The 24917-nt window shown below is 41.3% G+C and overlaps 1 protein-coding gene across 3 annotated transcripts in view; it reads right to left on the reverse strand.

Moving 5' to 3' along the window:
* fam193a (family with sequence similarity 193 member A) overlaps positions 1-24917 on the reverse strand; it is a 93113-nt gene that overhangs the window by 62978 nt on the left and 5218 nt on the right. For 2 of the 3 annotated variants that reach the window (XM_084319220.1, XM_084319219.1), the window contains exons 2-4: positions 18233-18307; positions 17506-17751; positions 891-1069 (exon numbers count right to left, since the gene is read on the reverse strand). In XM_084319220.1, the coding sequence (XP_084175346.1) occupies positions 891-1069; positions 17506-17751; positions 18233-18307 (500 nt within the window). The remainder of the gene's footprint in view (positions 1-890; positions 1070-17505; positions 17752-18232; positions 18308-24917) is intronic. The other variant, XM_084319218.1, reaches the window with a different exon arrangement.

Genomic DNA, 24917 nt, shown 5'->3' on the forward strand with positions numbered 1-24917 from the left:
ATTGATCATCTAGCGTTTATTTGAAAACGATTCATAAAAAGGCAGACGAATATCAACGTTGTGGAATATTCCACTAAAAGACGATTTTCATAGAATGCTCCAGAATGAGCTGTTTTTTATATCAAAACGGGGGCTTTTCTAACTGCTCTGAAACGGAAACGACGCGATAAAAAAACAATCTGCCTTCACAGCACTGACTGGAAAATAGTATTTGATAATGCGATGGGCAGATTAGACACATAGCCATAATTTAAAACATAGATTAGGCGATATTAACGTTAACATTGGCGCCGATGGTGGCATTCAAGCGGTAAAATGGAAAACCAGGCGTGGCGCTCAAAGTGTTAAAGGGGCAATTCGCGATAATCTCGTCGCAGTGTACAGCCCTGTCAGTGCTGTAGAGTTTAAAACTTTTTAAATCTTAGACAAACGAAACACTTTGCTTTCATGAAATATTGTAAGCCGTCATTTGAGGCTTTATAAAAGCAGCACAATGAACACAAATCTGTCAGTGCAGAGTCCGACCTCATCTTAAATAACAAACAGCATTGCTTGTTGTAGTTAACAAAGAGAGGCAAAAAGAAAAGATTTTTTTTTGTATATATATTCAAATTTTATTTTCCCATTCGAATCACATGCCCATCGAACGAAGCTTCGAAGCTTTGAAGTATTTAAGACAGTACAAATAGACCCATCTCAAAATCCCTGTCCTCGTTTCTTGATCCTACAATCCTTCCTCCAATTTCCTCAAGCAACAGTTGAGATTGGAGGCTCAATAAAAAAGAGGGCAGAGCTTGCGATGATGTTAAACAGATTGTATTTTCCTCATCGTAACCTTATCGTGGCCCATGATACAAAGAAATCTTTCCTGAAGAACACTCTGGACTCACCGTCTCTCGTTGCACGCCTCACAGCTGCACGCGGTGTCGGCTGCCAGAGGGGTGGTGAGGTCGGGGGCGGGGAGCGTAGGTAGTGTGGGCGCGGCGGCGGTCAGTCGGTCCCCCGCGGCCGGCTCCCGCCCCAGGCCTCCATTACCCACAGGCATGTGCAAGAGGAAGTCCTGGTTCTGCTGGGAAAAGGGAAGTGGGAAATTGATTGCTGGACTATAGATTATGAGTTTCTACACATATTATAAGACCTTTCAAGCTAACCAACACTCTCAATCAATGACCATCATTTTACTTTTCAACAACATCATTTCATAGAACAATGCATGGGTTTTTCAATAATAGTCATCTTGACGTGTATTAAATACAAACATAGCTGGAAGCAGTTACAGTAAATCCCCACTAAGGGTCAAGAGATGTATAGTATGTTAAAGAACACCGGCATCATTTTGCTTACTTGTAGCTTAACTCAATGACTGCCACGCTGGGAACGGGATATGACTATGTGCTGCCACGCATTAAACCTATGGAGTCGCTCACCTTGTTTGCAGGGCTATAACTATATATTATATATATATATATATATATATATATATATATATATATATATATATATATATATATATATATATATTATAGCTATGGATGCAATACTATGGCCCATTTGGCATCGAGTATCAATCGTTCAAGATGTGAAAAAGAAATAATTTTTCCATTCATACATTCCCGTTTTATACCGTGGTGAATATAAGTATGGTTTTAGAGCGGTTTAGGGTAATTCCTGGGAGGCTAGTAATAGGCCGTGACGCATATTATACTTAATACATTGGCATTTCGTCCCTATACACGCTACAATAAAAAATTCAAATGCATATGATCGGTATATTATGTTCCATCATGAATGCATGAAAGGGGGGGGGGGGTCGTTTCTGATTAATTGATTGTCAATAACGGCATTCGTCAGTACAACAGCATACACTGATCAGGGCGATGGCTATGAAAACAAGGCACAATCAAGCTGAAATTGACGTTAAATTGCTCTTACCCGTGGCCAGTGAGATTCCAAAAAGAATATTCCAATTATTTGATTGCCATCTGGTAGATCGTATGTCCATTTGGGCCACGACATAACCCACCACAGCATAATGAATGGGGGGTCCCGAAAACTATTCAATGAGATCGGGTAAAGCCCTCGGTCCAGGCTACTAGAAAAGTCCGCCCGGAGGAATTTCATCGACACAGCCACATACATACACAGAGTCTCAAAGGGAGTGCAACATCGGCCGCATACCACCAGGCGGCAATATTGGACTTTTGCAATCTCAGACTCATTCCCTATGGTTACACAGGCTCCCTGGTAGGGCTGGGCGATATGGCCTCTAAAGGATATCGCGATATTTTTTTTGCTATATCACGATACATGATATATATCGCGATATTTGGACATTTACTCTAAAGCACTTAAAAATGCTTGATTTAACCCTTTGATGCATACAGTCATGCCAATACGATGATTATAATAGTCCCTGCAACATATGTTTGCATTAAACCATGAAGATGCTTTAAAAAATAATTAAATTAAAAGTTTCTAAAAATGTACTAAGACATTGTCTCTACTGACATACTAATACCTTTTTTTTTTTTTTATTAAAAATTTAATAATCTACTGTATGACCATTTATATAAAAACTCTTGGGTGACTTTTGCACAGTACTGTTTTCTATCCACTTTAGCTAAAAACACACTTTATATATACACACCACTGTGAGACAATAATAATCACACACAAAGGGATAATGGCTTATAGCAGACTTAATGATTGTATAATATTTCAGATAATGAAATTAAATGTTTATCATCAACTATCCCAGTTAGTATTTATATTGTAACGTGTGGCCACTTTAAATCATTGAGAGCGAGGTTCCTGCTTGCCGCAGGGCTGTATAACAGAATATAGGGAGGGCTGGAAATCTATTGTGCTCCCACTGTCCTGTGGAGGGCAGCAATATGCCTAGACGTGTAGTCCGCCGGAAATATACAAAAAAGAGAGAGAGAGCGAGAAAGAGAGCGAGAGCGAGAGAGAGAGCGTTTGAGCGTTCTGATGCTCCGTAGCTAACCACACCAGGATTGCATTTTGTCAACACAGTTGGAAGCTGGAGGAAGCGATATAAAGAAACTAATTGCCAATAAATGTGAAGTTATCTTTGGACCTGTTGTCAAGCCTCATCAATATACCCACCCCCCCATTTCCTCACTAATGGAAATGGTATCGCGGAGTCACGTTAGTTAGATAGTTTAGAGTTAGCTGAGAAGCTAACAGCGGCTAACATTAGCCAGTTGCTCAATTCAATTCAATTGAAGGTCTGAGCTGGTCTGTGTCTAATGAAATGACAATTGCTCATCATTGAAGGTCCGCATTGGTCTGTGTCTATAATGAAATGAGAGGAAAACGCTGCGCTAAATAAAGCAAGTCGGTCCGTGTTGATAAGTTTGTTTTTAGCCGCGGCGGCTAACTGACAGCCAATACTCGATGTTCACGATATAGCAATTTACTACATCTCACGTAGAACAAGCCACGATACATCGAGTATACTCGATATATAGGGATGGGAATCAAGAATCGGAATCGATTGGGAACCGGTTCCTAATTGTCCGATTCCTGGAATCGCATGCCTCTGTGACTATCGATTCCTCTTATCGATGCCATGTTTTTCCGCCAGTTGCGCATTTAAAAACAATAACATTAGCGCCACGCATGCAGCCATAGCAGACTTTTGATTCCTTGACTAGGAAAACCTAAAGGGCTCGATATTGTGACCGTTTTGTTTGTGCAGTGAAAACTGAAAGTGCTTTGCATCCTAGTCATTCATTTACATGGTAAAGTTTGATTGATTGATTGAAAACTTTATTAACAGATTGCAGAATGGGTACAATACAGTACAGCTCAATACACACAATTGTTAAGGGGATGCAGACCAGAGAAAGACTTTCGTCTTGTTTCCACCAGGGTCCCCCATTTTCAATTCATCAGGACATATATGACATACATGACATACAGATAGTCAGTACTGCTACATCTATACATTTATGACATACCAGATTTGCAAATACAGTACTGTTTGTGATACAGAAGGAGTCAAGAAAAGGGAGTATATACATTTGACGTAGAAACTGTACATTGGAGGAGGTTGGGTGGGGGGGGTTGGGTACACTGGGATATTGACAACCATACTGGGTAATTTACATTGGAGGTGGTTGGGGGGGGGGGGCACACTGTATAAGCAAGCAAAACTGTACATTGAGGGGGGGGAGAAGTAACGTTAGCCGCTAGCTAGCTAAATAGCCATGCTCATTGCAGAGAGAGACAGAGGGAGAACACTGAGCTGGCCTTTATTTATACAGGTAGGTTATTGCTAACAAATTCTCTTTTGCAATAACGACTTGTTTAATGCAACTACAGTTCAATAGATTAAATTAGTTCTCAAATACATTATTTTATTTAAGTGTATAGTTAATACATTTTTTTGTTTTTGTATTTTTCTGACATGGGGGCTCAACAATAAATGATAAATGACAATCAGAAATGTCAAGTTGCATGTTGTTATTCTAACCAGCTTAGTTCTGTTGCATTTCCAATTTATTTATTTAAATTATAAATATCAGAAATCGATAAGGGAATCGATAAAAAATCGGATCAATAAGCAGAATCGATAATGGAATCGTATCGATAAAATCATATCAATTCCCATCCCCCGACGATCGCCCAGCCCTACTCCCTGGATGGATAACGATTGGAAATAGCTAATAAAAGAAATAACGATCAAATAACGTATATGGTTGGCGTTCAACGATTGGCGGACAAACACGTATAAAATCGTTGTTGGCAGGGAAAGAGTTAATACCAACATTGCATCGCACTAGTTGTGACTATTGTGAAGACTTTAAGCAAATAAATATCAAAGTATTCAAGACGTCATTGCCCCATACCCCTCAGCACGCAAAGTTACAAAAAGATAAACCAAACAAACAGTAGGGCCCCTACTGAATTGTCCTGTGTTTTGCATTGTTTCAACACAACAAGGGGTGTAAAACACTGAGAACATGTGAAATATGTATGTAGTGCAGTCTCTGCAGTTCAGCCGTGACAAGGAACAATTGAAAGAAACCCCATTGAAACAAGCCATTCAAAATTGCAGCCACAAACGAGTTGGAAAGGAATGACTGACCAATCACAACACACTCCTTGCATATGGGCGGGTCCTTGACTCATGTGTCTCAGTTCTTCGAGATGCCGGCTCGCTCGTAAACGTTATTTTTTTCCCACCTAAATGGTTCACTAAAATATCTGTCTAACAACATTTTAGGCGAGAAATAGGATATGAAATAGCTGGATCTTCATTCCTATTTGATCTGCAATGCCTAGTATGACAGTTTGATCTGAACCTCTGCGCATATATTAACTTGTTGAAAGGGAGTATAATATGGGACCTTTAAATAAAAAGGAAATAATTTAACTAGGCTATAGCAGGCTATTGTGGAGATTAAAAATACAGCATATGTAGTCTTTGTTTCCAGTCTATTTCAGTTCCAAACATGTCTCATTATATCAAGGAAGATTTGCAAAGAACCACTGCTTGCTTGAGAAGTGTAATCCATTACTGAAAAAAATGCTTCTAGGAATCCATCAAACATTACTTTATAATGCTAATATTAGCATGTTTTATTTAGACTCCTGTTGAAGGTAGAGGCTCTGGGTAGAATTGTTAGTAACTGTCTAACTGCATAATTATGTAACTGTTCACACTAGTGTCTGTCTACCTGCATATATATCTATGTCCACTAGAGGGCGTTCTAGGCGGAGACACTCTGGAGTACTACCAGGTGGCGAGTATAAGTAGCTGTGTCTCCTCCCCCTTCTTTCTCTCCCCCTCAGTCTCTCAATAAGAGAGGACTCATGTGTTACTGCTCCTACCATGTGAATAAACAAACCAAGCCAGTTAAAGGCTAAAGACTGGAAACCATGCCTCTTGACCACATTATTGTCGTCCTATAGCTGAGTTCTGTTAACCAGCGTTTCCGTTAGCCGGTAATTACCGGTATTTGACTGGCAAAATCTGTTGAAGTCCGACAAATTTAATCTCTCCGGTCATAGTGTCCGGTGAAAATAGTTCCCTCTGGGCACAGTTTGATTATTTGAATTGTATTTGGATGGGCTGGAGTTGGGTGGCCTATGCGATGAACGAAACAATCATTGCGTTTGTTGTCGTTGCTTCGCTCAGCGAGAGCTTGCTGCTGGATTTGCGGAAGGCATGCAGCTGCAGACCCACAGAACCCACCAGCTTTGCTGGCACAGTGCGGTCCCCAGACCTGGAAAGCTGCTCTGCGGGTCTGCAGCTGGATGCTTCTTGCAAACTAACTGCGGCGCTCGCGCTGATATTGTTGGACCGGCTGCTTGGTGGAGCAACGATGAAACGAATGTAATGAATCGTTCGTCGCATGGGCTATTTAATTTTGGCCTGTTTTGGTACGGTTCGGGTGGTCAAGTTGTGCTTGGAGGGAGTTGTTTTCACCGGACATTATGACCAGCACCAAGTCGTTGGGACTAGGTGGAGATATACATCACGCAAACCCACGATAATGTTGCCGTCTCTCTGCCAAATTTCTCAGTTCTTCGCTTGATATAATTAATACAAATGTCCAATATAACGGAATTCGTTAGCTCATAAATGTGATTATAACAGACTGCTGTTTATTAATGTCGGGCCGACTGCCCACAGACACAGGTCTATTTGATTTAAAGTCGGCAGCAGCACGGAGTCTCTGGACTTATTTTATTTGGAATATAATGACTGTATACGCAAAAGTAGCTTTAAGTTAAAATATTATAAATCTACATGCCTTGAGGATGTCATTCTTTATATAGCCTGTTGTTTTTAAGCTCAATAAACTCTGACCGGAATTTCTCTCATTTGACCGGTAGATAAAAATCTACCGGACCCTGAGACCGGCAACAATTTTTTCTAACGGAAACCCTGCTGTTAACAACTCCTTTTAGTATGAAACTGTAACCGGGACTTATTTGTGATCGCTAGATGTAGGCAAAATCAGCTATTTGCTGAATGTTTCTCACGCCTGCCCAAAGCAAAAAAAAACTCTGCCAAAATAAGTATATAGATATTTGACATTATGCTTTCATGCTTTTAGAAAGTGAGCCTATATGTACCTGTCAAACTGATAAGTACTACATGGGCACCTGAAATGTCAGCTTTTAGTTTGTTATTTTTCTTCACAAAGCCCCTGCTTGTGATGGAAAGAAATATCTGCATTGGCACTTCAGCTAACAGTTAACCAAAACATAGCTTGTTATCATTGTTAGCATTCCTCATTCAAACCAATGAATACTGTATAGCTGCAAACCAAAAACCTTTCCCCCCCCAATGTGACAAAAAAAGACTAGCTTTAACAACAGACCAACATTTGAACCCTTTCACTACCACACTAACAAAATGGTTAACCCTTTCACTGCGACAATACAGAAGGTTAACCCTTTCACTGCCAAACGACAAAGGGTTAATAATCCTTTCACTACCACACTACAGAAGGTTAACCTTCTGTAGTGTGGTAGTGAAAGGGTTAAAGGCAGGGTATTCCTTTTGCCAGGAAACAAATACCATGGATTAAAGAAATATATTATATATATATTTCGATAATGGATAAAGCTGTAAAATTATTTTCACCAGAACCACAATCAATCAAAGATTAGGAAGAAAGTTTGCTTTCTGGATTTGTGGAGGAACATTATTTCCTGAAGGTGAGACAGCTTTTTTTTATCTACTTTTTCTCCCCATTTTTCTCCCATCCCCAATTTTGTATTGTCCAATTCTACCCTCCCCTGTCTCGAACGTTGTTAGGCCATGCCTCCCACAAGCCGGCTGCAATGTGGACGAAGCCTTACATCACGTGTCCCCTCCGGTACTCGAGGAGGCAGCCGTCGCATCTTTTCACCTGCACAGCGCAATCTCTCAGCGGCGAGGGTCTGCGTGGGAAGGCACGCCGCCCCCGTCGCTTCCTGATTCTGCTGCGCAGCGCACCAACCGACCTGTAGGAGTCGCTGTCCACAACGTCTGATCCCCACCCACCAGCTTCCCACCCCCCTAATACTGCCAATTGTATTAGTATGAACGACCAGCCAAGCTGGTAGCAACACCGAGAGCTGGGCTCGAACCCAGCATCTCCTGCGTTGGTGGCGAGTGCCTTGCCCACTGCGCCACCTAGCCGCCCAAGGTGAGACAGCTTTGAAGGTCTATAATAGTCTATCAATTTGTTTTGCACTGGAGAATTTCTGAATACAAGTCCGATACAGTGCATGAGCATATCATCATCATTTATGAAATACAAACTAGCCATATTTCAGAGATCAATGGGTATGCTTACATGTACATTCAGGGTTTCCCATTAATGACCTAGGGTATTAACTAATTAGACTGTGGGCCCGCCACAGTCTAATTAGTCCCGCCACAGTTGTATAATGAACCAAAAAATTTAATTATAAAAAAAAAAAAAAATTAAATTATTATTATTATTTTTTTTTTTAAAGCTTGCCAATAGGGATGTATCAGTAGTATTGTCAGTGGTAGTAGTCGTAATAGTAATCCACTATATTTCTTTATTTTCTAAAAAATTAACCAGTTCAACACAGGTAACCACTTTTGCTTCATTTCTTTGATGGCTCAAATGTATGCTCTAGTCCAGTGGTTCCCAAACCTCTCCTCGAGACACCCCAGCCGTTCCATGTATTTGTTAAATTCCACCACCAGCACACCTTGATTCAACTAATAAAGGCCTAGTTAAATTGAATCAGGTGTGCTGGTGGTGGAATTTAACAAATACATTGAACGGCTGGGGTGCTTCGAGGAGAGGATTGGAAAGCACTAGTCTAGTAGATTTTGTGTTTTGAGCACAAAGTTCATCATAGATCTAGCCTCTTTATTTTGCTCTCAAAGTGCACCAGATTGATGAATTTAACTTTAAAATGTACAAAAAAATAATAATCCGGGGGGGCACCCCTAGAGGGTCGGAGGTTCACCCCCCCCCATAGTCTCTGAAAATCCTGTGGGAAACACTGACATTGATATTCAGATATTATTCCAGGTACCAGAATATTACATTTCCCGGGTTGGCATATGTGTAGACTCCATATCCTATATACAAAAGCTGCGATAAGCTCATACAGTGAGAAACCCAAATATGATTACAGGGACACGCCGATTAGCATTTAACACCTAATCCCGTTGACGGTTGGGTTGTTGCAGTCTGTGAACGCTTCGTTTCCATGGTATTGCTCTCAATATTTTGTTTCTCGTGTATACAGGGATATTGGAAATCGCAAGAGGATGCTTATAAACACAGTATCAAGAATGAATAGTGTGCATGTGAATATACTGACAATTGGCAGGTAGGCCACTCACTTGAATAATTCGTAATACTGTGCATCCTAGCATCCTTATAAACTCTGCTTGAAAATCAGAGCACATACCATTAGGTCTCTGGACCTAAACAGTGGTGCACTGGCACTGCCAACCTAAAATGCTATTAAGTCCTATTAAGAGGTATTGAGGGGACCTGATCTGGGCTTTGTTACAGAGAGACACAATTAAAACAATGAATGTTGATGGAAAATATTGTTCAAAACCCTTGGAAATGCAATCTGTAGTTGACATCGGAGTGACAAACATAAATAATTAGAGCAATGTGAAACACCTAAAACACCCGGCAGTCATGTCTCAATACTTTTGTTGACTTGAAATGGGGATACTTGACATGATGACATGATGAATAGCATATATAGTTACACCTGTGTGCGAAGCACAAGAGGCAGGTGTTGTAATCACTTGCACCTGTAAGTGCACATATGTCCATAACTGAAGTAACTGCAGCATTTCTGATCCAATTTGGCTCAAACATGGTGGACTGGATAGGCCGACGCCAGCCAGCAAAAGACTTGGCACTGTTGAAATTCTTTAAAATCAGTTCAAGATCGATAACACCCTTGTGTTGCATGTCAAAGAGAACTGGGAGACAAATATAACTTTCCAGAACGGGAAGTTAGGAACCGGTTCCTATTAGAACCGGTTCTCGGTGCCCAACCCTACATGTGACCGATGATATTGATGATTCATTTCCATAACCACTTTTATTTATCCTTGGGCCTTTGCAGCGGGTTACGCTGCTGCGTCATTCTACTCCTATAGGGAGTTTCCCGCGCGGTCCACCCGTATAGGGATTTATCATTGGGAAAATGTATTATCGGCTATTGTAATAATTCTGCCTCATGAACATTGGCAAGCTTTCCATTTTTGCACAAAATGAGTTCCCTTCTATCACTAACATTATTGTTTAAGCATTTTTGGTTGAAATAAAATTATACGTAATTATTTTACGATTCATGTTGAGCTATAGATTGTGGATGAATACACAGAAAGGTACACCATGCCAATGTTCATGCTTTATTTGTTTTAAACGAGACGATTTAGAAATGTGTCTATTGGAAATACATTGCCATTTCAAGCGAGAGGTGGACCGGCCGAAAAACAACAATGACGTAACCACTACACCCGTAACCACTACACCTCCCTATTGATAAAGAGAAACTGAGTCTTTATGGTGTAGGGTGAATCATTCAATAGTCAAATGTCAAACAGGCTGTGTGGACACTCCTTTGTTTGTTTTTTGCTGTGCTGTAACCAGTGTTTAACCTTCTGTAGTGTGATAGTGAAAGGGTTAATATCACCACCTTTCTTACAAAGCACAAGGGAATATTGTACTCACTTGTGTCTGTGTGTGTGTCTGTCACCATGATATTTCATACTTAATTCAATTTGGCTCAAACTTGGTGGATGGGTTGACAATAAAACGGGGGGGACCTGCACAATTAAAACATTTTCAAATTGCTCAAGGATTGACAACACAGAAATTAAGGTAAAGGTTTTAGGTAGGGATGCACCGATCCGATATTGATATCGGCCCCGATATGACTAAAATAGTTGGATAGGGTATACATCTTTTATTTTTAATCGGATTGAGTTCAGTACATTTATATCGGTGTTCATTTGTTACATTTTGTTTCACTAAGTTAGGAAAGTAATGTTTTAACCTGTAGCCCTATTTTCAGAAAATCCACCTAAAAGTACATGCCCAAGTAAATGGAAGATTGCTCCACTTCTACAAGGTCAATTAGCATGTTCTTGGTATCTAGGGACATCTATGGACCTCGGGGAATGTATTCCCAGTGTCGGAAATATTGTGTCTGTTACTAGGCTTGAGTAAATTGTGATGAAACAAGGAGAATATAAATATGATTATTATTTTTTTGCATCTTTGCCGGTGAATAACAGTTATGGAAATACTCGGTTTAGGTGAGGTGGCGCCTATAGAGCGAGCAGGCGGCAGGACATGACGTAGCTGCAGAAATAGCAGCTTTTTGTTGTTTATGTAACAGAGTTAGAAATGAACCTCTACCTCTATTATGAATTTCTAAACAAAACTGATACGCTTGTTTTACATAGGTATAGTTCTAGAGCCACCTGGTGGGTTAATAGTGCAACTGCATACGTAGATAGGGTTTCTCTTAGCATGTGCCTCTGCCTCAGCAAAGGAAAACATATTCCCAAGCTGGAGGTGAGTGCGTGAGAGCACGGCTGTCTTCAATATTTCAACATCAAATGGTTTACCTATACAAGTTATTTTATTATTATAATTTTTTTTAAATAATTGTCACAGCCGTTGAAAGAACGACTGTGATTGCTCACATCATCACACATGAATACAATTGGGCTCTTATCCAAAAAGGTTTACAGCTATACCCAATTTATCAAAATCAGACAGTATGCAGGAATAGGCTAAATAACACATGTGTACTGCATGCAAAGACACTAGCGGACTGGCCATCGGGAGCAGCGGGAGTTTTCCCGGTGGCCTGGCAGACGCGTCTCTACAATTCGTAGCCGCATTTCTGCAGACCCCTCTCTGATTGGTTGAGGCCATTTCTGCAGACCCCTCTCTGATTGGCCGGGCGCGCGCATGCGCATGAGCTCCGTTAAGCTCCAGAGAGAGCGGCTGAAAACCCACAGTTGTTGCCCGACGGATGGGAGCCGAATCCCGGATCCGAGTTTTCTGATGAATAGCCCCAAAACATGGAGGTCGCGAACGCAATTTATACACATGGAAGTATTGATTACGCCATAACGAATCATTAAAAAAATATACCGTTAACTGGAATATGTTGTGTGTGCCTTTACACATATGTTGGATAGGATTATGTAATTGGTTTGTCATTAAAAACCAATAATAATCACTCGCCGGCTTCGCTGACCAGAGCTCTCTCAGATTCAAAGTTTTAATTGCAGCCTGGGCTGGAACATACATGTTTCGGAACCAATGTGTAACTAGACAGTTACAATATAACATTTATATTAATTAACCCAGTTAATGCCTTAAGAGAAAGAGTCTGGTGGTCAATTGCTACAGAAATGTGTCTTACTAATAATAACTAATTCCTTGGTCAATAGAAGTCTCTGTGATACTTTCTGAATATGATTTGGGAACATCAAATGGGCAGGCCGCGAAATAACAACGTTACAATGTACAGTTTCTGACAGCTGGCTGTGTTGTGAAATGTGCATCGTTATGAATAAACCGCGAAGTCACGGAAATAACGTTATAAGCGAATCTGGTAGTACATTTCCAATCAGAGAGGGGCTTCGCTCAACCAATCAGAGAGGGGTCTGCAGAAATGGAGCTCAACCAATCAGAGAGGGGTCTGCAGAAATGCGGCTACGAATTGTAGAGACGCCTGGCAGACTGGCATGGCCTGGCTGCCCTGGCAGACTGGCAAATGCTTTTTTTCTTTTCTTTTTTGCCCGCAGTCAGGCCACTGAACTCCGAAGCAGGCCAGGTCGGTATACATGTTTCTATTTGCGCATATATAAGTTCAGGCAAGCAGGCAGGAATGCGTGATTTTTTTTTCGTAGCCGCAGTTTGCGAAGACGCTCTCTGATTGGCTAGTCCGCGTATAGCGAAGACATACGCCTTGTACATAATATTCTCTGCTTCAAAGTAACTGCCGAAACCCGGGAGATATGAACGTTTTGGATCGCTCTAGAATGGGTGAAGATGAACGGAAAAATTGAAAGAATGAGACGAAAGCAGGGCGCAATCAGAGGTGTTACTACACAAGTTTTGAATCAGATGGACATTGAAATTGACGTGGAAACTCCGGATGTTGATCACTTGATCACTTTATTGGATGTACTGCTGGGAGTTAAAGAAATACCGTGAAATAGAACAGCTATAAGTCTGATGGATGATTTGGATGCAGATATTGAAGCCGTGGAGATGGAAGGAACGCGTCATTATGTTGAACTGACGGCAGCAGCGCGAGGGTGAATGATACTATAATGAATCGATTAGATCACAGAGAGCGCCAGTGAAGTAGATAAATGTAATGTAACTGCACCGGTAAACTTCTATAAAGGACACTTTCGTATTATAACCCGACATTTGAACAATCCATTATTTGGAAAGTAGTTATTCTACACTTGTGTAGTGTATACAACTTGTATGGTCCGTTTTGTGACAGCGTCGCTGTCCATGGTGCTCAAGGTCACATTTATACTAGTGTATACAGCCTCTACAGTGCCACCACGTGATACAACGCAGCAGGATACAAAACGCAGGTTTTTTCCCGGGGGGTGGGGGTGGGTGGGTATGGGTATGGGCCTGGCCTGCCTGAGTAAAATTCCCGGTAGGAATTATGGTCCCAGTCCGCGACTGTGCAAAGTAGGGATGCCCCCCGGACCCCGGTTTTAAACGGGAACCGGTACTATATTAGAAAATACCGGAGTATTTATAAGCTCTGACGTCCTCGGTACTGCTATCGATACTCTAGAGAAATTATTATTATTATTATTTTAAAAGTTGCGAACGATCCTCTCTGTCTCTAAAAATATAATAATAATTTAGGACCTGCTCCGAGGTCATCAATTGGCACACATGCGATGCATGCATGCAATTCGTATCTGCGATTAACCCATCCCGTCGTCCTTCCCCCCCAAGGGCAGCCGGGAGCAGACAGGCGTCAACGTGAGCCGCGCCAGGGGACCAATCCAAGTGCTCCTGTCCGTCTTCGTCAAGGACGCCACAGCGTTAGCGATCTTGTTGTTGTGCATGTTTTTCCATTGGGTTTATCTTATCGGGGGGGAAACCCTTGCGAGCACGGGGAGAACATGCAAACTCCACACAGAAAGGCCTGGGAGATACCCCACCTGGGTAACTGGCATCATGGAAACCTGGTCCCCAAGCGGGAATCGAACTCTGCACGAGAAGCGAGCCGCAGCCAGCGAGTCAATTATTACACACACTCCTCGCGAGTCGCTCGCTAGTGCTACACATAGACATACGGGTACTACATACGGGTACTCCTTAATGAAAGTGCTCCCCGACGCCCCGTGCTATAGCGCGCGGCACACAGACAGCAGCTCTGCATGCACTGAGTCGTGATCATGGCGGATAGAGCGAAGCGTTCTAAAGTATGGATATACTTTACAAGGGTCAATGCCGACAATGCACGTTGCCACAAGTGCAACAAAACATTTGCCAGTAAGGGTGGCAATACGAGCAAATCAATTTATCAAAACATCTGTTGGCAAAACATGATATTAGTGTGCAGAAATGCGCGTATTCGACTGCCTTGCGCGCAGTGTTCCATCTGCATCCACTGCAGCCGTAACCGTAAGCCAAGATACGGAGTTGCCTAGGCTAATAACGAATTATTACAAATAGGCTAATAAACAAAACAATTGTTTAGCTACAAATACTACAATCTAAACTTTTTATAGATCGTCAAGCTGAGGCGTCAGCCACTATGTCCCAGCCCAGTGAGCCCAGGGCCACCACACATCCTCCCTCTACCTCCCTCCACCACCCAAAGTCCTTTCTCCCTAGCAGCTAGAGGAAGGATGACAGAGGATAGGGTGAACGAGTGTCACAGTTCTGTTAGCCTTTTGCATTTGTTGTTTATTATAAAAAGTCTATAATTCAGAGTCAGACACATTTAAAACATTGTTGCTGCTGTTGCTGAAGAAATTATATTAATTTATTATATTTATTTATAAAGTTATATAAAAGAACATTGCTGCTGCTGTTGCTGAAGAAATTATATTTATTTATAATACTTATTTATAAAGTTGTATTTATAAATAATAAAGCAATGTTGATTCTGTTCTTAATTAATTGTCTTTTTTTCTTGCAAAAAAAGAACCAAAAAGAACCGATAAGAGTATCGATAAAGTACCGAACCGTTAAGCAGTATCGATAAGAGTAGTAGTATCGATAAAATCCTAACGATACCCATCCCTAGTGCAAAGACCTATATGGTTTTGACCCTAAACTAAAATGGGACTAGCATGAACTGATGAGACTATTGTGGTTCCATTGAGCCGACTGGAATTCAGATACCTTGAGGTGAAAAGTCAGGGGACTCCTTTGAAAATGTCCATGCCAATTCTTCAAACCTCAAAAGTTTGATTAAGCTTGGAACAATATTTAGGCCTTTTCCAGGTAAGCTAGCACGACATGGGCTGGTATCTCCATATTCCCAGAGGTCTCTAGTTTCATATTATCACAATCATCTCTCTACCTTTAAAACTAAGCCTGCTACAACCTCTGAAAGACAGTAATCGACCGCCGGTGGCCATACATCAGTCTCAGGTGGTTAACACATTCTTATATTCCAAACCTTTAAAAAGGCAGAATTTGTACCGTCATCAAACAGCAAGCTCTAGGCAAAAGAGCTCCTCTTGGTATTGTGCTTTATTTAAATGTTTAGTTTTTGTCCGACGTGTGGGTTGGATTTCAGTGGATATAGGGGGAGGGGTTGCTACTGCTGGCCACACCTCAGGCTCAGAATGTCAGACCCCCCCCCCCCCCAAAAGTTTACAAAGTGCAGTACCAAGTGGGCGCTGTTTTGTCTAGTGGTCCGCCCCTTTTGACAGCATTATAGACTATATCTTTAACCCTTTCACTACCACCCGGTCAACCCGTTCACTGCGACGATACAGAAGGTGAACCCTTTCACTGCCACACAACAAAGGGTTAACCCTTTCACAACCACACTACAGATGGTTAACCCTTTCACTGCCACCTGACTAAGGGTTAACCTTAACCCTTTCACTACCACACTACCAAACGGTTAGCCCGTTCACTGCAACGATACAGAAGGTACTTTCACCGCCACACGACAAAGGGTCAACCCTTTTACAACCACACTACAGAAGGTTAACCCTTTCACCACCACACTACATACGGTTAACCCAGTTAACCTTTCAACATCAGTGAAAGGTTAACCTTCTGTAGTGTGGTAGTGAAAGGTTAACCTTCTGTAGTGTGGTTGTCAAAGGGTTAACCTTCTGTAGTGTGGTAGTTAACGGTTAACCGTCTGTAGTGTGGTTGTGAAAGGGTTAACCTTCTGTAGTGTGGTAGTGAAAGGTTAACCTTCTGTAGTGTGGTTGTGAAAGGGTTAACCTTCTGTAGTGTGGTAGTGAAAGGTTAACCTTCTGTAGTGTGGTCGTGAAAGGTTAACCTTCTGTAGTGTGGTAGTGAAAGGGTTAACCTTCTGTAGTGTGGTAGTGAAAGGGTTAACCTTCTGTAGTGCGATAGTGAAAGGTTAACCTTCTGTAGTGCGGTAGTGAAAGGGTTAACCTTCTGTAGTGTGGTAGTGAACGGTTAACCGTCTGTAGTGTGGTTGTGAAAGGGTTAACCTTCTGTAGTGTGGTAGTGAAAGGTTAACCTTATGTAGTGTGGTAGTGAAAGGGTTAACCTTCTGTAGTGTGGTAGTGAACGGTTAACAGTCTGTAGTGTGGTTGTGAAAGGGTTAACCTTCTGTAGTGTGGTAGTGAAAGGGTTAACCTTCTGTAGTGTGGTAGTGAAAGGTTAACCTTCTGTAGTGTGGTAGTGAAAGGGTTAACCTTCTGTAGTGTGGTAGTGAAAGGTTAACCTTCTGTAGTGTGGTAGTGAAAGGTTAACCTTCTGTAGTGTGGTAGTGAAAGGTTAACCTTCTGTAGTGTGGTAGTGAAAGGGTTAACATTCTGTAGTGTGGAGGTGAAAGGGTTAACCTTCTGTAGTGTGGTAGTGAAAGGGTTAACCTGCTGTAGAGTGGTAGTGAAAGGGTTAACCTTCTGTAGTGTGGTAGTGGTAGTGAAAGGGTTAACCTTCTGTAGTGTGGTAGTGAAAGGTTAACCTTCTGTAGTGTGGTAGTGAAAGGTTAACCGTCTGTAGTGTGGTAGTGAAAGGTTAACCTTCTGTAGTGTGGTAGTGAAAGGTTAACCTTCTGTAGTGTGGTAGTGAAAGGTTAACCTTCTGTAGTGTGGTAGTGAAAGGTTAACCTTCTGTAGTGTGGTAGTGAAAGGGTTAACATTCTGTAGTGTGGTAGTGGAAGGGTTAACCTTCTGTAGTGTGGTAGTGAAAGGGTTAACCTGCTGTAGTGTTGTAGTGAAAGGGTTAACCTTCTGTAGTGTGGTAGTGAAAGGGTTAACCCCATGACTTATATCCCAGGGTGACTCACCCCCAGCGACTGCTCCAGGGCCGCGTGGCGATCCTCCTTCTCCACCGTGCGCCTGCAGTCGGGGCACACCCACAGGGGCAGCTGGAGGGCACTGGGGGCCTGCATGGTCCCGTTCTGGCCCCCCGGGAGCCCCGAGACTCCGGCCTCCGACTGCAGGACACTGTCTTTGCGTTCACACCGGCACAAGAGGCAGCGGTCGCCTGCCGTGTAGGGAGCCCTCTGGTTCAAGCCGAAGGTGAAAGGGGTCTGGTGTGTGTGTGAAAGAGGAGAGAGCAGATGTATATGTATTATATACGTGTATATATATACATAATATGTATATATATACACAACCACATCAGCTTTCTTTGGGAATCAAGCTTCATTTTTACCTTCAAGCTGCATTTCTGTAAAATAGCCTTAAAATGTATGTGTTTTTGTAATAAGCCTTCCTTGCTGATTATAGTAGTATTATATAATATTTCTGTACGTTGTAATTACATAAGATATTACACAGAATCACTTGTTCCATTAGTTGAAGTGGAAATACCATAAGTTGTATAACTGTTGGAAATCAAATGAGAGAAATTGTGGGGAAATGTCATTCACTTGCTATAGCAGGCTGTTGCTAAAAGGAGGATGCTGTCAGTTCTGGAAGGACTGAATGTGTCTTGATATAAGTGATCCATCACATTAGAAAATTCCTGAATCTTTCCCTTTATTAAGCAAATGGCCAAAAGAAGAATACCTGAAGGACTCCCGAGAAGTCAGCGTTCACTGGCCCCTCCGTAAACTGTGGGGTAACATTACTGTTCATTGGGACCTGGGGACATAAACGGCCCAACGTGAACCTACAACCAAATACTTCCCTCATTAACAGTAAACACCAATACAATGTGCCAAGGGGCTGTCTGAGGAATACCAATGCACAACATGTGAACATCTCTCTCCCAATAGGGAGGTGTAGTGGTTACATCATTGCCGTTTCCCGCGCGGTCCACCCCTCTTGAAATCGCCATGTATTTCCAATGGACCCATTTCTAAATCGTCTTGTTTAAAACAAATAAAAGCATGAACATTGGCACGGTGTACGTTTCTGTGTGTATTCGTCCACAATCTATAGCTCAACATGAAAAAATGCACAAATAATTGTAAAGGTAGCAAAATAACAACAACATTTATGTTTTCGTTCACGGAGGAACTACACTTCTCTCTGGCGCTGCTGACGGCGACAGCACTGAGCGACAGGCGTTCTACTGGTAAGTAGGGGTGCACGATATTGATTTTTTGACCCCGATACCGATAACTTTCTGCTCCTCAAGGCCGATACCGATAACCGATATTTATTGTATTATAAAAGTTTTTTTTAAATGTATATTCCTGTAGTTTTCACCTAACCAGATTTATCATGACATGAGCGTTACTACTATGAACAAAACAAAGCCAAGACAACAGTTTTGACTGATAAAGTGACCATATTTATTTTTCCAAATAAATATAATTTGAATCAGAAAATTCACAATCCGTCAACAACTTATAATACATCCAACCTTAACAAGTCACCTGCAACATCACCACCGCTACGATGGTGTGTTAAAAGCCTACAACGACGTGCGAGCAGCTAAAGCTGCTGTGAATCCAAAGCCAGCTACAAAGGAACCCGCAGCGTTTGTACCTATTGACGAGGCGTTTGCTAAATTAAAGAAGTTTGACAGAAATGACCCAAGGGCTCAAACCGCTAGCTTTTAAGCAGTGTTTGGTGGTGCAAATTAACCTGGCTACTACGGAGCAATAAGCTTTAGTAGGCTTTTAACACACCATCGTGGTGATGTTGCTTGTTAGGTTGGATGTATAAGTTGTTGTCCGTCCTTTTCCCTTCTCGTGGAACTTCTGCATTGCATTTTTTTACAAATAGCAAGCAAACTTTTTTCCTCTGAAACTATTCCCACACTACTGACGCCATCTTTGTTTACATCCGCGCTGCCTCTGAAACTTACGTCACAGCCAAGAAAGGGAGCGCTGGATTTGTGTAAAACGCCCTCTTCCTAAACCACACGCTATCAGTCGTACCACTGTACTGGCCAAACGGGAGGAGCCTAGAGTAAAAACAAACGCCCTTCACCCCAATTCACCCACACCGCATTTTTTTTAACCAAAAAATATATTATATATTATGGGAACTATCAATAACGTTATCGGGTTTATCGGGATGACGTCATAATTGCTGATATCGGCCCGATAATTATCGTGCATCCCTACTGGTAAGTAACTATAACTACTTTTATTTCAACCGAAAATGCTTAAACAATAATGTTAGTGATAAAAGGGAACTCATTTTGTAGAAAAATGGAAAGCTTGCCAATGTTCCTGAGGCAGATTTGTTACAATAGCCGATAATCCATTTTCCTAATGATAAATCCCTATACGGGTGGACCGCACGGGAAGCTAAAGTGAGTGATGTCATGTCAGACTACACCTCCCTATTGACCTATGTCAAACCCTGCCCTCTTGATCCTCCAATCATAACTGTTGAGGAAGCAACAGACAGTTGTGATTGGAGGATCAAGAAAAGAGGGCAGGGTTTGAGATAGGTTAACTTAATAGAACCCCAGCAGCACCGGCCTGGTCATGCTCTCTCCGCTCGCTAAACATATCCTGTGGTTAAACAACTGTCCTCTGAATAAACAGTCCACTAGGAGCTGCTGACGTCCAGTGACCTCAAATAGAGACGAGGAAGAAGCATAGAGTTCTACAATGTATAATAATATTATAGAGTTCTATAATATATTGTTATCATCATTACTTGTATGAAGTTATTATTTCACGTATGTTCACCTCAAACTTCTGCCAAACTTCAAATCTGAACAGACATCAAATAGTCTGTACCCATTTCTACAATTATTATTATTATTATTTAAAAAACGCTGTTTAGCTGCGTTTCCTGGGATTACACAGAATTACTCTAAAACTATACTCATATTCACCACGGTATAAAACGGGAATGTATGGATGGAAACATTCTGTTTTTTTGCATCTTGACCGGAAGAAACTCAATGACAATCAACTATATTATTAGATCCATAGCTATTATATTTAATATAGTTTTAGCACTGCAAACACCAGCATGTATCCCCATTCATTACAGCGCTGGCACACATGGCCATACGCCCACAGCGACCTCTGGCTAGGGTTGCACGGTATACCGGTATTAGTATAGTACCGCGGTACTAGAGTGTTCGAAATTATACTATACTGCGTTTGGGGGAAAAAATGTACTTTATTTATTTTATTTATTAATTTATGCATGCGAATGCCTTCCTATTGGAGCACAGCGCTGCTGTCAGTGGTGACGTTGCGCTAGTTTACCGGAAGCAACCTTCTGGAATGAAGAACAACAAACTCTAGTTGAGACGAGAGCTAGCATAGCTCGTCCAATGAATGTTGGCATCAATGACATGATTACAGTACTGATAGGAGCTACTGTAGCACGTAACGTTAGTTATCATAACCATCGGCAATCGCAGTGAGGATCTTTATTGTTTAACGTTAGCTAGCTAGCTTTAACTAGAATTATAGTTTGGTAGCTATATAAGCTAACGTTAGCCGAGTTTATTCTATGCTAAATGTGCTAGCTAGCTAACGTTAATCAATAAAGATCCTCACTGCGATTGCCGATGGTTATGATAACTAACTATTCGCCGGGAGGATCTTTATTGATTAACGTTAGCTAGCTAGCACATTTTGCATCGAATAAACTCGGCTAACGTTAGCAAGTTATATAGCTAGCAAACTATAATTCTAGTTAAAGCTAGCTAGCTAACGTTAATCAATAAAGATCCTCACTGTGGGGCGGCTACGTGGCGTAGTGGGCAAGGCGCTCGCCACGAATGACGGAGACGCTGGGCTTGCCTGTTCGAGCCCAGCGCTCCACATTGCTTTCAGTTTAGCTGGTCGTTCATACTAATACACATTGGCCGTATTAGGGGGTGGGAAACTGATGGGTGGGGATCGGGCGTTGTGGACAGCGACTCCTACAGGTCGGTTGGTGCGCCTGCGCAGTAGAATCAGGAAGTGTCGGGGGCAGCGTGAGCCTCCCACGCGTTACTCCTCGCCACTGAGAGATCGAGCTGCGCAGGTGAAAAGATGCGACTGCTGTTACCTCAAGTACCGGAGGGGACTTGTGCTATGTATGACTTAGTCCACATTGCAGCCGGCTTGTGGGAGGCAAGAAACAGCGTTCGTGACAGGGGAGGGTTGAATTGGATGATACGAAATTGGGATGGGAGAAAATATAGAAAATGGGAGAAAAAGTGGATCAAAAAAAAAAAAGATCCTCACTGTGATTGCCGATGGTTATGATAACTAATGTTACGTGCTACAGTAGCTCCTATCAGTACTGTAGTCATGTCATTGATGCCAACATTCGTTGGACGAGCTATGCTAGCTCTCGTGACTACAGTTCCTTATATAATACAACCAGCGTTTCCGTTAGCCGGTAATTACCGGTATTTGACCGGCAAAATCTGTTGAAGTCCGACATATGTAATCTCTCCGGTCTTAATGTCCGGTGAAAATAATTCCCTGAGTCTAAGCACAATTTGATTATTTGAATTGTATTAAAATAGGCTAAAATTAAATAGCCTATGCGATGAACGAAACGATCATTACATTTGTTTCCTCGTTGCTTCTAATAATGACAACGACGTTGTCAGCGAGAGCTTACTGCTGGGTGTGCAAACTTTTGTGAAGCTGCAGAGCCAGAGCAACAACAGCACAATGCAGTATTCCAGCAGTACTCCAATTCAGCCATTTTCAGCCAATGTTGGGTGGGGGGCGCTGCTGTGCGGTTCCCAGAAAAGAGCCAATAACAGCTAAATGAGCTGCTCTGCAGCGCCATACTCTTTGCAAATAAGTCGTTGCGAGGTGGAGAGCGTCGTCACGCAAACCACGATAATGTTGCCGTCTCTCTGCTTTCTCAGTTCTTCGCTTGATATAATTAATACAAATGTCCAATATAACGGAATTCGTTAGCTCATAAAAATGTGATTATAACAGACTGCTGTTTAGTGTCGGACCGACTGCCCACATACGCGGTCTATTTTATTTCAAGTCAGCAGCAGCACGGAGTATCGAGGGACTTATTTTATTTGGAATATATTAATGACTGTATACGCAAAAGTAGCCTAGTTTTAAGTAATAATATTATAAATCGACATGCCTTGAGGATGACATTCTTTATATAGCCTACCTATCAATTGTTTTAAAGCTCAATAAACTATGACCGGAATTAATCTCATTTGTCCGGTAGATTGAAATCTTGCAGGTCACGGAGACCGGCAACAATTTTTTCTAACGGAAACCCTGAATACAACATTAGAAAATGTCCACAATGCTATTCGCAAGAATAGAAAATAAATTGAAAAGCCTAATAATAAGCTATACATAGCCTAAACTGCCGTGCTGAAAGCTAGTAAACACAGCATCTCTATGGCTTAGTCACAAACATGATTTATACAGAGACATTTGACAATTGCCCATTAATGGTTCATACATACTGTATAAAGACAACGGAAATCTATTTTATTTTTGTTAAAGAGCCTACAATATGACATACCGGTAACCTAGTTCTAGATTATGATAGGCTATAATCAGTCTCACTCATCAAAATGTTTTCTAGGTAACTTATGGTATCTCAAACTAATTAGGCCCTCTGCTATGACAAATGTATAATAATAATACAACCATACTTTTTCTACCCCTTGAATTTTTTTTAACTACAGAAGTCTGCTGCATTTGGCTCACAGAGTGACTCCCCCCACTCAGAAGCAACCTAACCTCCGCTTTTTTTGAGCAGCATATTAAGTACACAAATTAGTCCAAAGATGATAAAAGGATCAACAGGGCAGTCACAGAGTTCATCTGTATGGACCAAGTTCCAATATATATACAGTTGAGAAAGCTGGGTTCAGAAACCTTGTACAGCAACTGTTTTGAGTGCAAAAAAAGTTCTCCAGCATTTTGAATGCCATTGCTTTTAATTTTATTTATTTATTCTTGTCATTGTTCATTGTTGTGTTTTAAAATAAAGAACAATGACATCTAGAGCCATATGAAATCCGCGTTCACGGAATCGCGGACGGAATCGCGGAATTAACCAATAAAAATGGAATCAACTGCAAAACGTGGAATATTGCAGAATTTGGCCTAATCTGGACTGAAATTTCGTTTTTGGGTGGAACGTTTGGTGCACACGCGACCGGGGAGGCGGGGACTCTACAGCGTGTTACACACAACACAGCCGCGGTGCTCAAGCGTCTGGCTGCTTCAGTGTTAACATCGTCAATAAGCTAAACAATTCCACAATAAGCCCTCAATTCAGAGCAGAACAGTATCCTAATGACTTTTATGCCTCCGGTGATATGGTGTTTTGCTAATTCTGTCAACGTTCCGTGGACTGGACCCGCAAAAATAGCTATAACGTTAGGACGTTTAGCTTCTAGCTAAATCTAGTGCACCCATCAATTTGTTTAATGCAAACGATTGTCATTATACACTGCCCTTTATAAACTAAATACACGTAAATAGCTATGTAACGTTATAGGACTATCTATGGAAATGATAGCTTCTAGAAGTTCTAGCTAAATCTGGTGCACCCATCCATTTGTTTAATGCAAACTATTGTCATTATACACTGCCCTTTATAATCTAAATAAACTTAAATAGCTATGAAACGTTACAGTACATAGGACTATAGATGGAAATGATAGCTTCTTGCTAAATCTAGTGCACCCATCCATTTGTTTAATGCAAACGATTGCCATTATACACTGTCCTTTATAAACGAAATAAACTAAACTAAAGGTGCCTAATTACTATATTTCATCACAATATAATAGATATAGCTAGGTTACTGACATTGTCATTGTGATAATGTCAGTAGTAGCTAGCTGTATCTATTGTTTACACTTGAAATATGTATTTTTATTTTGACACAATATTAATTAAAAAATATTGTGTAAAATCGAACTGTATTTCTGAGTTGCAGCACTTAAAAACATTAAATGGACTGTTATATCTTATTCAATTGTGGACATTTATTCATTCCCACTTATTAGACACTATTTCTGATGGTAAAATGAGCATAAAAGGCAAAATACAGAATTCTGAAATATTAAAACGGAAAAAATGGAATTTGGGAAAAAATAAAATGGAATTTGGAAAATAATAAAACGGATTTCATATGGCTCTATCCTCAGACATCTGAGAGCGTTTCCCTGATTTTGAGGAAAAGTATCGAAAGTATCAAAAAGTATCGAAAGTAATATTGGTATAGTATCGAAACTAAAATGTTGGTATCGTGACAACCCTACCTCTGGCGCTGAACTAGTTAAGAGAACAGTAGACTATTCTAAAATGACTTTGGTCAGGCATGC

Source organism: Notolepis coatsorum (genome assembly GCF_963971535.1).
Source record: "Notolepis coatsorum genome assembly, chromosome: 7".
In the NCBI taxonomy this organism is placed as follows: Eukaryota; Metazoa; Chordata; class Actinopteri; order Aulopiformes; family Paralepididae; genus Notolepis; species Notolepis coatsorum.